Source organism: Patagioenas fasciata, chromosome 3 (assembly GCF_037038585.1).
Source record: "Patagioenas fasciata isolate bPatFas1 chromosome 3, bPatFas1.hap1, whole genome shotgun sequence".
NCBI lineage: Eukaryota > Metazoa > Chordata > Aves > Columbiformes > Columbidae > Patagioenas > Patagioenas fasciata.
The window spans coordinates 40,479,582-40,494,591 of NC_092522.1; the positions used below are offsets into that span (position 1 = coordinate 40,479,582).

General features: G+C 38.6%; 1 protein-coding gene across 4 annotated transcripts in view; it reads left to right on the plus strand.

Annotated features, from left to right (window-relative positions):
• Nucleotides 1–15,010, plus strand: part of HEATR5B (HEAT repeat containing 5B) — a 60,451-nt gene that overhangs the window by 36,080 nt on the left and 9,361 nt on the right. For all 4 annotated transcript variants that reach the window (XM_065834302.2, XM_065834301.2, XM_065834303.2 and 1 more), the window contains 8 exons: nucleotides 865–933; nucleotides 3,220–3,399; nucleotides 4,424–4,661; nucleotides 5,299–5,559; nucleotides 6,516–6,643; nucleotides 6,810–6,954; nucleotides 11,782–12,051; nucleotides 14,148–14,372. In XM_065834302.2, coding sequence (XP_065690374.1) covers nucleotides 865–933; nucleotides 3,220–3,399; nucleotides 4,424–4,661; nucleotides 5,299–5,559; nucleotides 6,516–6,643; nucleotides 6,810–6,954; nucleotides 11,782–12,051; nucleotides 14,148–14,372 — 1,516 coding nt within the window. The remainder of the gene's footprint in view (nucleotides 1–864; nucleotides 934–3,219; nucleotides 3,400–4,423; nucleotides 4,662–5,298; nucleotides 5,560–6,515; nucleotides 6,644–6,809; nucleotides 6,955–11,781; nucleotides 12,052–14,147; nucleotides 14,373–15,010) is intronic.

The following is a 15,010-nucleotide window of genomic DNA, read 5'->3' on the forward strand; positions in this document are numbered from 1 at the left end:
CAGTACCTATTGATTCTTGAAAGGCAAATTACAAGTTACATTTAATTTTTCGCAAGAGTGGCATTTCATTTGTAGAGTTAGGAATTGGAAGATAATGCTGATTCAGTTCCAGACTGAGTCTCTTAAATGTAGTTTCTTGGGAATTAGTGAATATACTTCTGTTTAGATAAAAACTACAAAATATAGGAATGGGAAGTGAACAGCTGAAGATTTATTTTGGGGCATTATTGCTTTATGTTGTTGCATAGGTTAACTCTTTCACCTCTTTTGTCCTCACTGTGTCTTCAAGATCTTTGCAAATATCTTTTAAAGTCAGGCTTACATCCTTTTCATTTCTTGCCTTTTTCGTCTTCCTACTGTAGTGTTGTATCAATTGCTTCTTTGTCTTTGACTTGGTTCCTTTTGTTTCTGAAAAATGCTGCCTTATAACAACTGCCTAAAAGGCTTTTTTGGTCAGAATTTCTCATCCAACCATAAATGTTTGATTTCACATCATTATTCCTTTGGACATTAAAAAAGTCATCGGCTTCTTGAGCCTTAGCATAAGCTGCACCTGTGATACTTTCATGATTAAAAGGATACTCAGTAACAGAAGAAAGATAATATCCCATATTTGATAAAGGTAGAGGCTTAAAAAGGCAGCGGGCAAGAAGAAAAAATCTGGTTTAGGATTCTGTTGTTTAAAGAATTCTATTGCAAATGTCTGATAGACAAGAAGGATAAGTTTGGGATGTAACTGTAATGCCAAAATCTTGTCTTGTTTGTGCTGTATGTGTATTTGAGTCTTAAAGAAGGTGAGCTCAAGAATGTTGTGTCACTATTTTTTAAGTAGTTAAATATTTAATTTTTTTTTCCTCTCAACAGGTTGGAGCTGCTCTGAGGCCAGCTTTTTCCCAAGATACACCATCTGATATAACTGCAAAGGCCTGCCAGGTACAGAGGGAAATGTTCAGATTGTATAAGCCAAACTGATTTTCCTTCTTTTTGGAAGAAGGTTGCAGAAGAAAAGTAGTAGCAAATGGCTGGAAGAATTTGCAAAACCAAAGCCATGATGATTTTGCAATGTTTTTTGAGTCTCTTAGTAATGTATTTTGTTCCTCAGAAGTGCAAAAGTCCTTTTTAGGAGCTACATGAGAGAATATCTGGTCTTCCTGAAACTAATTATGTCTGCATGTCAGTTCTGCATTTGTTACTAAAAGAAAAACAAAACCAAACCAACAATAACAAAAATCCAACCAACCAAAAAGAACCCACCAACCCACCACCAATAAAACATACGCACACACAAAAAGATAAAAAACGCCAAACAACAAAACCAAATATGAAAATCCACAACCTTGCTTAACGAGACCAATAGTGATGTATTTATTGAGATGCCTTTCAGTCTGATCATTTATTCGGATTGCTGATAATTTACCTTTAAGCTCAAAAGTTTTATTTGGATTAATACACTCTTTGACATTTTTAAAAGCAGCGATCATTCTCATTACAAGTGTAGTAACAACCTCTCAGTGAAAATTCAGTGAAAGAGTATTTTTTGTGTGTGTTTTTTATTGTGTATTGTCTTTTGCTACTGTATTTTAAATCAGCTATCAGTACTGTAGCTGTAGTAGTATCTGGTGTGTGGTTTACACAGCTAAATGACTGCTGTAGTTTAAAACACCAGTTTGTTTAGTTATGCCAACATCAGTTTTAATATGATAATTTTGTGTGTGTCACTTCTGTTTAGTAAATCTTGATGTGGCAGGATTATGATTTTGTGTTGTTATTTTATAGTCTTAATTTACAGCAAAACTTTTAAGGATAGATAAAATATGGCATAATTTGGTATCTATACATGCGAAAGAATATGCTCGTGTTACCTTATGGAAAATTTCTGTGTATCTAAAGCTATTAACTAGATGAAGAGGCAGTTTGTGTGAAAACATGTAACTTTCTTTGTAACTTGTTAAAATCTTCCATATTCAACCAGTTTTGAGTGCATGTGTGCACTTACAGGATCAAATTGTTGGGATATTTAACTCATTCTCTAGAAGTTACGTGAACGGAGATGAGCTACACTGAATGAGTTTGATGTTGTTAGTTTTATGTCATTAATGAGACAACGTTGACTTGCCCAGCAGCAGGAGTGAAGGCTGGTCTTAGTCCTACTGTAAATGAATTATGGATTTGTGACAGCAGCCTTGTCCTGTGCATCTTTGGGACATTTTTTGTGTTTACTTTGAATATGTCTGTCATTCCCAATCGTGAGAGGCCCTTCCCCAAAGGCTTTAGTGGAACTGGATCTCTAAAAGCAAAATAAATACACTGGAGATAAGACAAAAATGCCATGGAAAAAAGGATTTGTAAAACCTGAACCACTTGCATTCTGTGGTTTGTTTTTTTTTTTTTTTTGCTTTTGTTCCTCATCCTTCTAAAATTACCACCAGAATCCAAAGCAACTCTTCTGGAAGAATTTGTCCCTTTTTGTAGAAAAGCAGCTGCACCAAAAGTCTTCTATTGCGTGTGTTATGTCTGGGCATGAATGTGTTTCAGAGGATAAATGCCAATGTGTAGCACTGGACAGGAGCAGCTGATCTGTACAATGTTTAGATTTTAGGTACCTGTTTATGTTTATTTCATTTGAAAGAAAAGTGAGGAGACACCCAACTGTCTGTCCACCATGTCTGGTGTTGATTGTTCTGGAATGTGGTACTGTTGGTTCCAGATCAGAGCCCAGTTGTTTAATGATTTTTATCTTCTTGACATCAATGATCTTGAAAGCTTCTCATTAGTATGGAGACTTAGTACATAATTTGAGAGGTGTGGGTTTTTAAAGATGTACTTTTATTGATTGCTCTCCAAGATGGTGTTCACAGTGAATGCAATGACCCATTACTTGAATTATTTGAACACACACTTGGGAACAGAATACAAAAATTGTTATTACCTATTTATGGAGTATTAAAAAACGATTTAAAGTATTTTCTGTGTCTCTCTTAAGTTCCATTGTAATATGCTATGCAAATACAACCTTTGTAAGAGCAATTCCGGTGTCATGGGGAAGGATGGGGGAAGAAAAAGGAAAACCTTGACTTTTTTATATTGAGGAGGAGGGCTGCTAATATTTTTTTGTGGTGGTTGCTTTGTTTTTTGTTTTCTTACAGATTTTTTTTTTTTCATGTGTAAGGTTGTTGGGTTTTGTACTAGTTTAGAATGATTCTGAACTTTGTTTTCTAGGTGTGTAGCACTTGGATAGGAAGTGGGGTTGTAAGTGACCTGAATGACCTCCGCCGAGTTCACAACCTTCTCGTCTCTTCCCTGGATAAAGTGCAAGCAGGAAAGGGATCTTCTAGCCAGCTTTATCGAGAGAGTGCGACTACGATGGAAAAACTTGCAGTTCTGAAAGCATGGGCTGAGGTAAACACTGACCATTACATATTTAAAAGTTTGAAAATATTTTGCAGCGTAATAGTAGCCTTGCACCTCACTGGCTGTTCAGCCAGTGAACTTTGCACCCGCCCTTCTCGTTACCTGTTGCATTTCCAGTCTTGGGTTGTTTTCATCTTTATATCATTCTCTGTTCCTTTTTCTTCTGTTCTGTTGATCCATATTTACAGTGATGCTTGGTTATTCTTTGTTTTACTGTACTTCTCTGTGTATACACTCATACCCTATCAGATTTTGATTTTCCTCTCATCTTATTGATCTTAAACTGGAAAAGAAACCGAAAACAAAGAAACCAACCAACCAAAACACCCCCACCCACACCCCCCCCCCCCCCCTGCCCCAAGAACAAACAACATTAATATAGTCTGGTATATTATTACAATTAATTAAGTAGAAGTTTGTCAAAGTGTTAATAATAAGTGGCAGACTTAATGTAGATATTGTTGGGGAATAGCTGGAATACCAGAAATCTTCAAGTATGTACAAAGGACAAAGTTAGCGCTATTTACGTTGCCTTGCTTCCTGAAATGTTACTTGCATGCTGTGGAGCTGTATGTATAATTATGCAAATGGTAAGCCATTTTCCTGTCTTTATGATACCGAATCTGCTCAACTATAAGTGACAATTGCTCTAATTTATCTAGTAGCTCTTAATGTAGGTGAAAGAAAAATTTGTGTTAAGGATGCAATGATTTAATTAAATCAGGTGTTTAAATCAATATGTCTGTGTAGAGCAACAGTAATTGACACTTTTTGAGTCAAAAAGCATGTAGCCACATTTTTTTAGGAAAGTGCCATTTATATTGCTGTTATATACTGGTAGAAATAAAAGAAAAAATAATGAAATAAAAGGTAACTGTAAGTCTCTTTTTCCCAGTAATTTTCCAGTCAGCCATCTGTGTATTAGATCTGTTACTTTCACATTGGAAAGCCTGCTGCTTTTTTTCTTTTTAGGATCTCACAGCATGTACTATCGTATCTATTTTTCTTCTAGGTGTATGTTGTTGCCATGAAAATCAAGAAAGAAGCAGAGACCAAACCAAAGCGTGTTTTAAAGAGCACAGAGGAGGATGAGGATGATTTTGGTACTATAGACGAGTTGCCACCAGACAGTTTGATAACACTTGTACAACCTGAGCTGCCTGCACTTAGCCGTCTCTGGTTGGCTGCACTGAAAGATTATGCGCTTTTAACTTTACCAGCTGAATTTGCTACTCAGCTTCCACCAGATGGTAAGCACTGGAATTTATTTTTGTGTTGTCATGAAAACCAGAAAGAAACCCTTAGTTGAAACTTCAGAATTATTCTATAAATTATTTGGCAGGCACATTTTTTATGCAAGTGATAAATTTCTGCCTATGCATAGTAAGAAAGTATGTTTGAAGTTTGAGTGTTCTTTTTTACTTCGGTTTGCAATGAAGATATTTATCTGAATCACAGAGATCATTAAAACTGTGTCTTTTTAGAATTAAGAATACTTCTACATCTCTAATACTTTGATATCAAATGCAAAAAGATGTTTACTCTAAGAAAAACATAGCCCTTGAGATTAGAGCAGATACTGAGTTATAATGTTTTACTGATTTAAGAACGAGTATTCTCTCTGAAAAATGCTGCAGGATCTGATGAGTTTGTCTTTCTTGTTCTCGTACTCCTTCATCGTGGCCGTTGCATTTTCTTATGAGAGGTATTAATGTTGCTCCTTCACAAAGAGAATTGGAATGCACTGTCACTAACAAGGATTACATCTAAACGTGTATGTGATCAAATACACCCAGAGTAAATATGCTACTAAATTCAGAGTACATGCTTTTTGTCAATTATTTGCAGAGAATTTCAGAATTTACCTTCGCTCTGCTGATTTAACAGGGGGAGCATTTTACACTCCAGAAACAATTGATACAGCTAGACTGCATTACCGAAACTCCTGGGCTCCCATACTACATGCAGTGGCACTTTGGCTAAACAGTACAGGATTTAATGCTTCAGAGTCAACAGAAGAGACTGCTGCAGCAGTGCCCAATTCACAGAAACGTGCTACAGCAATTATGTTAAACCAGACACCTGGAACTCCACCTACCACTAAATCTTTGCCAGAGATAAACAAAGATCGAATGCACTTAATATTGGGTAAGAGTTACAAGTTCAGAATTCAGCACATTATGCTACAAAATGTTACAGGGGTGAGAAAATATATTTGCTTGAAAAGTGGGACGTTCAAAATGCATCACATGTCTGGATGGTAATGTTTTGAAACATCTCTGTCTCCTTCTCTCCATATTTCTCTGCCTCCTGTCTTCTGTATAGCTTTGACAGAGTATTTGTCAGTGTGATTGTGATTTTTATAGACAAGTCATATATCTAGTTTTTTAATGTAATTGTATAAAATGAGTAGGAACTGTTCTATGCTGTAATATAATTCAGATGATACAAAGTGTTATGCTTCAATGACACAAAGGTTGTAAGTTTGATTAAAGCGCACACCCTCATAAAAACACGATTCAGGAGAGACCAATATTTGACAAGTCGCATGCAGTACCTTTTGTGTCAGTTTTTTGTCTGTGAGTACCACTCACTGTTTCCCTTTTTAGTTGTCTAACAACTTTAAAAGGTGGATATGATCACTTATTCTGAAGGATGCTAACAGCTTGCTGAGATACAGAGATATTTAAAACCAGAATTAAGTGCTGTATGTATAATTTGAATATTGCATAATTTTTAGGCTTAATTTAATCTCAGTTATCATTAAAAGAGTTCAAAGAACTCAATTTACAACTGAAGGCTTCATAAGTCTGACTTACAGATCTTTAGAAGAAAGTGTGGATTTCCATTCAGTAATCTTCAGTTGCTTGCTGTCACTGTTTAGTATTTTTCCTGCCAAATTTTGGGAAAGACTTGATGCAGAAGAGAAAGCAAATACAATTCTGCTATTTCTAATACATAAACTCTCATTTAAAGGAAGAATCGAGAAAAACATGTATCTTTCTGAAGTTGTTAAGAACCTGCTATACTTGTAAAGAAATTTTAAAAAGAAAACTTGATTTTATGATGATGTGAACATTCTTTTTAATTATTACTCTTTTCAGGTGTTAGTATACAGTTTCTGTGTTCCCCACGACCTGAAGAGCCTGTTGAGCATGTTACATCTTGTTTACAGGCACTTCATACTTTGTTGGATTCCCCTTGTGCCAGGATCCATATTGCAGAGGATCAGGTACTGTATGAGTGTTGCAACAATCAGCTTTTTTCTAGGTCTTGGTCTTTCACTGTCATTATTTTTGCATGAAAACAGTATTTGCTCATCATAAGCAAGTGACTTAACAATTAGGAATTGTTAAGTCCTAATTACTTTTTTTAATATGTATTTTGTTTTACTGTAGCTCCTTGGTGTTGAACTCTTGAGTGTACTTCACCGCCTCCTTCTGACCTGGGATCCTCCTTCAGTCCAGCTACTGGTTACTGGAGTTGTCCAGCAGATAGTAAGAGCAGCTCAAGATTATTTGCAGGAAAAAAGGAACACCCTAAGTAAGAATTTGAAAACACGGCTTGCTTTGCAGAGCAAATAGGCAACAGGTTCTTGTATTCGGAAAAGAACTTAAATAGACTGGAGTATGGTTAAAGAGAGAAGGAAAATGCTGTGTATTCCACAGATACTTTTAATGTATTCATAATCTTAATGCTGATTGTTTAACTCTTGCAGGATGTAGTTTTTCTTGTTCTGATCATTCTGGCAATTATTCTTTTCATCGCATGGTTTTCATTCATTTTTCTTGAATATGAGTGATGAAAATTATATCCAGCACACCACTTCAAGTTTTACTAATACCTTGCTCAGTTTCCTTAATGTTTCTCTGTTGATGGCCTCATAGCACTTCATTCACCTTTTTTCTGAAGTTTAATGCTTCAGACCCCAATGTAGGGTCTCATGGTGGGTCCCTGGCACAACTGGCATTTGTGAGTCCACTGAAATGCTACTGGAGCCAATGTGAAAAGTTGCCTGCCTGGGAGATCTTGCCAGGAAGCTGAGCAGACTTGCATCTGAGTTCTTACTTCACTGACATTCAGGGTGTGTCAGCAACCAGGAGCTCTGGGAACAGGGTGTGCAAGCAGGAGCAAGGCAGTTGGCATGGAAAGGCATGCTCATGCAGCCCAAAAGTGCTGCTCAAGACTGCTTGAGTCAGCATAATGATGACAGTGACATACAGCAAGACACGGTCTGCTGGCTGAGCAGTCATCACCTCTGGCACATCAGAGGTCTAATGACCTAGCTTGAAATTGGGATGAAAGTCCTGATGCCACTGTCTCTCAGGTGCTTATCCGTGCAGCCAGGGCTGGAGATGACTTTGGTCTCTCCTGTGAGATGTGGAGGAAATGTGTGTGAAGGTGAGCAGACTGTATAGTGTCAGGAAAGGCAAATGGAAGAATGAAGTGTTCTTCACAGAGATCATGCAGGCACCAGAGCCCAAGCCACATGTGTCACAGAAGGAGGGACAGCTGTGTTTTGATACAGCCCTGGAGGATGGGACTCCCACAAAGGTGGAGGCTGCAAGGTTCTGACTTCCAGGAACAAAACGCTTTATCTCCAGACATCCAGTAGGAGAACACTATAGGGGTCTGGCAAGAGGAGAAGAACAAGCTGTCAGGGTAGGTATCAGCCAGCTGTGCCTCCCTGGCAGGTCAGAACTGATACCACTAAGAGGAAGTGAAGGGTGATACCAGTCAGGAACTCCCATCTTGTCTGACTGCCCAATCAAGAAGAGGTGATGGGTGAAGCCATATTAAACCAACTGGAAGAAGCCTTGCAATCACAAGCCATGGGAGTGTCATGAAAGACTTTTACAATCCAGACATATGTTGGAAGGGCAGTACTGCAGGTTGCTAACCATCTGAAGATTTCAGAAGCGTATGAGGCACAGGTTTTTTCAGTGTGAATGCTGAACAGTCCAAATAAGGGAGGTGCCCAGTGGATTTGCTCCTGACTAATACAGAAGAAGTGGTTATGAAGGTTAATGGTAGCTGGTGCTGTAGCAGCCATGAGATAGTGGAGTTCATGTTCCTGAGGGAAATGAAGCAAGCAAGTAGCAGAGCAAAAGCCTTGTCCTGACTTGGCAGACTTGGGCTTGTGCAGGGAGCTTGCAGATGAGAGTTTGCAGTAAGCTTCCTAGAAGGGCAAAGGGAAGAGTTGGTTCACCTTAAGTGACAGAAAATAGGTCATTCAAAAGTGCAGGATGTCAGACAGTTGTGGCAGGAGGCTGACTTGGCTGAATGGTAACTTCTGGCTGAGCTCAAATGTGACTAGAAAGTGTATGGATGGTGGAAGTGGGGGCATACTGCCCAGGGATTCTTCTGAAGATGTCTGCTTAAGTATGGAGGAGTGGAATTAAGAAAGCCACAATTTGGCTGGAGCTGAGACTGGTGATGGATGTCAAGTGTGACAAGAAGGGCTTTTATACATGTTGCCAGCAAAAAGACCAAGGAAGTTTGGACCCACTACTGAATGGACTGGGTCTAGGGACAAAACACATCAGGGGAAAAACTGAGGCACTGTTATGTTCTTTGCTTAGTCCTCCTGTGTTTCTCTGTCTAGTGAGCAAGTTTAAGGGAGATAATTGCTGCCTATAGTAGGTGAGCATCAGGTTAGAGACCACCTAGGTGAAAGCTGAACATACCCTGGGACCAGATGAGATGCATCTGAGGGAGCTGGCTGATGACATGCTAGGGGTCCTGCAATCATCTTTGTAAAACTGTGGTCCTCAAGAAAGCTTTCCAATGAATGGCAAAAAGTGGATGCTATGCCTAATTTTCAATAAGTAAAGGCACAAAGGGGGTTCTGGGATACTACGTGCCAGTAGGCCTACTGTGTGTGCTGAAAGATTTTGCAGTAAATCACCTTGGAAACCACTTCTGAGTACATGAAGTAGAATGTGATTTGAAATAGTGAGCACACCCTTAGCAAGGACAAATAATGCCTGATCACCCTCTGTGATTAAATAGCTGGCTTTGGATGAAGGGGGAGTGGTCGATATCGTTTACCTTGAATTTCGCAAGGTTTTTGACCCACTACCACATAGTATCATTGTCAAATTGGAGAAATGTGGACTGGGAAGTGGAAGAATAACTAGATGAACTCCTGGACTTGAATGGAATTTGTTGATTCAAGTCTAACTGGCTGGTTGTAGCTGGCGTTCCTTAGAGTTCAGTCTGGATGATAGGACAGAATGTACCCTCATCCGATTTGTGGATGACACCGAATAGTGAAAGTGGTGGATACACTGGAGGGCAGTGTTGGCTTTCAGGGGAATCTTGAGCTGCAGAACTGAGAACCTGCTGAAGTTTGGTGAAGAAAAATACAAAATCCTGCATTTGGGATGAAATAACCCTGTGCATTGGTATAGGCTGGAGGGCTGATTGACTGAATAGCAGATACACTGAATAACGAGATGAATGTGAAACCTGGGTGTGCCTGTGTAATGCTGAAGACTGTTAACTGAACTGCATTAGAAAAGCATGACCAACGTGAGCTTTTGAAGATGCATCTGGAGCAGTTTCTACCTTTTGTTGCCTTTCCCCCTCATCCTGAATAAGAGAGATGTTGACAAACTCAGTGAAGTCCAGTGGAGGTCCACTAAGCTGCTTAAGGGAGATGATGTTTGTGACACATGAGGAGAGGCTGTGAGAGCTGAAGTTGTTTAGTCCGCAGTAGACGATTAAAATGGGATAGAATAGCAATCCTCCTTGTTAAAGGGGATTTAAAGAGAAGACCAATCCAGACTTGTCTACCCACCATATAACTTTTAGAAAAGAGGCAATGGACACAAGTTGCAGCAATGGAAATCCAGATGGGATACAAGGAAAAAATTTGTCACCGTGGGAATGGTGAAACAGCAGAACAGATGCCCAGGGATGTTGTGGCATCTCCATGCTCGGAGGTATTCAAAACTGAATCAACCCTGAGCAACCTGCTCTAGCTTTCAAGCTGCCCCTGTTTTGAACAGGAGGTTGGACGTGGATGATTTATGGAGGTCCCTTTCAACTTAAATTTTTCTGAGATTCTCTGAGGTGTTGATATACCTAAATCTTCTTCCTCTACTTCTATTGAGCTTTAGTAAAATTAATTCTTTTTTCTTTTGTCCCTGCTTCTTCTGGTATGATGCTTCAGCTTTTGATGTTCTGCTTAGGCTTTTCATCAGCGTATTTTGTTAGTTTGTTTCTACTTTACATAAGAATATCCTTGATAAGGGTATTAGCATCAGTCCAAAAACTACTTTCTGAGGTACTTTTAGGAACCTTTTCCTTTTAACAGAGCATCTCCCTGTTCAATCATCCCTCTGCTATTTATTTTAAAGAATCTCACGTTGGGTGTACTGGTTCCGTCTTTGTCAGGTAAATTAATTTCCAAGTGGCTACCTGGCAAATAGTTCATTGATATCTGGTTAGGTTAGGTTAGGTCTGCCATGTTTTCTTTTACCTGAAAGAAGTAAAATAAAACCCAAAGAATATTCTCTTACAAAGCAAAACTACCATCTTAGTCTGGCACAATATACTGTTGAGAAAAAACAACCTGTTAGCTTTTACCCGTTTTCCACACAAAAACAGAGGATTTTGCTGAAACTTGAGGAACCAGCACAGCTAAAAATGCAAGCTCTGTTCCTTCATATGAATTAATGGAATTGTTTACTGTAGGCCCAGTAAGTTGCATTTTTCAAATTGGTGAATGTGATAACACTAGCAATCATTTAAATTCATAGGAGCTCCATAGGGGTTGTTCAGGCCAGCTTTGACTTACTGAATCTCTGTTGCTGTTTAATGGAAGAAGGAAAGACTGCAGCTGGCCAAGCTGCCATTCAAAAGAGAGACTTTTTGAACTGAATGCACTGAAGTCATGAACTCAGACACAGAATCCTACAATGCTTTTCTGTTCTCTTATTTCGTAATCAATTTAGGCTGAAGTAGAATTTTGTCAAGGCAGAACATTAAATTAAATTAAATTTAAAAAAATAATGTCATGCCTATTTATTTGGCAGTAATTTCTGTTAATTTTACGATCAGTTTTAAAAGAAACAAAATAATTTCTGCATTTTTATTTTGTGTAAGTATGACTACTTTTTTTTTCTAGTTCTGGATGGATTTTTAAGTAGTGCTTCAATTGCAATACTTCTAAAGTATTTTAAATCCCTTTAAGCCATTCTAACTAAAACAGTTTGACATGAGCTGTATTTGTCATATCTTACTGTCAAGCAACTTTTAAATCTTGATTTTTAACATTTTAAAAAAGTGTTTAATGTACTCTTTCTTATGGATCTTTCTTAACTGTCTCCTCAGACATTTATTTCATTTTTTTTTTTTTTCCAGATGAAGAAGATATTGAGGAAAAAGAAAATTCTCTTGCTTTAGGAGAGGGTGGTGAGAGTGGTGGTCTTGTGCCTGGAAAATCTCTAGTCTTTGCAGCCATGGAATTGCTTATGTTTATCCTAGTACGGCACATGCCCCATCTGAGTTCAAAAGTGTCAGATTCTCCAAGTCACGTTGCTGCCAAAACCCACCTCTCTGAGGAAAGTGCTCGTCTTGTGGCTGCCACTGTGACTATACTATCTGATCTGCCTTCTCTGTGTTCTCCAGCAGGTAAGGTATTGTAACAAAATACATGTGAGTGGTTACTGTCAGGGAATTGTAAGCATATGATGCTAAAAGCAAACTAAATGTATTTTCATGGGATACTTTAAGGGTCATCTGTTGAAAATTACCGTTAGGTTCTAAAATTAATTAAGAATTTAGGCTTTTCCAGTGAGCAACATAAAGCAAATTATTGGATTTTAAGTTTGCATGTGTGCTGCAGGTTTGCTGAGGAATTGGGGTCTATATCACTATGATTTTATTGTTGTTTTTTTTCCCTTCCTTTTTTCAGGATTTTGAAACCTTTTGGCCAACTTTAATCGTATTGTAAAAGAACATAGACATCTCAGAGATAATTAAATTCCTGAGAAGTTCATGAAAAATAGCAGCTGGATGAAAAGAGAATCCTAGTGAGGAAAAAACAGCACAATTCAGCTGTGGTGCACTTGGTTTTGCAGCCATTGGCTGTCAGTCGTCCCAAATGTGACCCTAAACTAAATGGAGCTTTCTTCTGCCCAGGGAGACTGTCACAAAGAATATGTGTAATCTAGGGTAATTGCACTGAGTGGAGTTCAGGGGTAAAGGACACAATTGCATGGGAAGCTGTGCCCTTCAAATTTTGCTTTTCAGACAACAAAATGCTTAAGAGTTGTCTCTTGGATCTCTGGGAAGGTTCACACACTGATGTAGATAAGACATTTTAGAGGTTGGTCCCTTAATGAGATGCATGGTAGATAACATGTTTGGACAAATTCATACTCAGAACACAAGATAGACTGTCATCAGATGGACAATTTGAGTCCTACAATTCTTTTTAAAAATAGTAGATTTTGAGCTGATCTGGTGTTATTTGATCTGTGGCTCTTTTTCTTTTCCCTCTTCCCCCACCCCCTGCCCCCAGAGGGTGGGATGTGCAGAAAGAGTAACAGTATTACTTCTGTATTGACTGAAGACATGATTCCCAGCATTTGACAAGTGGCCAGTGAAAGTAGCTCAGAAACTATGGCTAGTCTACAGACTGCTAGTTGGTTTTTTTTATGTCTCATCTAGATAATGTAGCCAGCCGATAGCTGTAGGGAAGGGCGATAGTATATGCACAGACATGTTAATTGAGCCTTTGGATGTAAGGGAAACTGAACAAAGATAATTCATCGCTTTGTGTGACTGAGTGGGGTTTTTATATTTCTTCCTCTTCCTTTAAAACATGAGCGTGTTGCAGTCTCCATTGGACAAGATCCTGAGCAATCCTATCTAGAGACTGTTGCTTTGAAAAAGAGGAGGTTGGACTAGATGATCTCCAGCAGTCCCTTCCAGTTGTAATTATTCTACTTAGTGTATTTATCCTCACAACATTCCAAGAAGTAGGAAAATGGCAGGATTTACGTTCCCACGGGTGCAGTAAAATGATGCATAAAAATACATGGAAAGAGACCTGACTGTCTGAAGTGAGCTACAGATTGATGCTACACTCCTAAACCAAATAGCATGCTTCTTTCAGTCCTGTATGGGCTTAACGTGTATGTGTATTATTGAAACTCCTTCTAATTGTCTCCTTTGTAGAGTGGTCAGATGTCTACAACTTTTGCCTAGGATGTCACATACCCAGATGACTTCCTTACTTTGTTTCTGAGGCTTGTACCTCACACCAGCTTGCTTGGAAAGTGCCAAATGTCTGCAATAACTTGGTTTAGATACCTGTTTCCAGACCTCTTGTTGTTTATTTAATAGGACCCTAGCAATATGCAGATCCTGTTTGAAGATATTTAAAAATCTGGATGTGTTCAGTATGACACGTACCATGTATCACATGCCATGTAGGGCAGGACTTGATTAGCTGAGTCATCATTCCTGAATCGACAGCAACATTTTAAGTGTTGGCTTGCATGACTTGTGCTATGATACACTTCACTAGTACTGACAAATGAGTTTGGTGATAAAATATTGAATGGCACACATCACTTGTTACCTGAATTGCAGTTTATCTTGGTGTCTCCTTTGTCTCCTAGCTGTATATATCCACATTGGGAAAGCTAAGAGGTTATCTACCACATTTGTTGGAATTAACTTCAGAAATTGTTTTTTGTTTTGTTTTTGTTTTTTTTTAGGGTGTATGACAATCTTACCCACTATCCTATTTCTGATTACAAGAGTATTGAAAGAAACAGCAGTAAAATCAGCAGATAATCAGGTCCCACCTCCAGTCAGTGCAGCCCTTCAAGGAATAAAAACTATTGTTACTCTTCCAACAGTCAAGACTGATGAAACTCAGAAACAATGGACAGGTCTTATCCGCAGCACTCTGGCATCTATCTTGGAATACTCTCAACCTGGTAAGTGGTTTCCCAGTGTAGGAGGGTTAAAATTAAGAGAACTAGGTTTTGCTGTAATGAAAAGGCAAGTATTGTATCTGCCTGTAATTTAATAGACTTCATGTCAGAGCTGGGGATTAAAAGTGGTGACTTGTAAAACTGAAATGGGAGAAAGACCTGAGTGCACACAGCGTAACTACTCAGAGTTGCTTAAGATCTTCTGTTGAAGACAAGCACAGCATTTACTTTAAGAAAATAAAATTACATTTCACAAGTTCTCATGCCGGATTTGTCCTCATTGGCTTGTTTTATGTGACAATATTGATCATAACTTCCTGTTAGAAATTTTGCCTTTTGCAACTCTTCTTGCAGCACCACCTCACCTCAGGTCCTTTCCGTAGGGTCTTTTTCTGTACTAGTTCAGACTTTCCTTTTCCATTTGGAATCCCATTATGATGTAATTATTTAATGCTTTAGATTTTCCTCAGCTTGACCTTCCCAGTCTTCATTGTTTCAGCTAGTGACTTGTATTTGGAACTTGGAAATCTACCTTCTGATATTAGTTGATCTTTCTGAGATCTGCTGAATGTCTCACAAGTAAAATCTAAAGGAGTTCTAAGCTGAATTCACTTCACTTCCAGGACCATGCCTCAATTTCT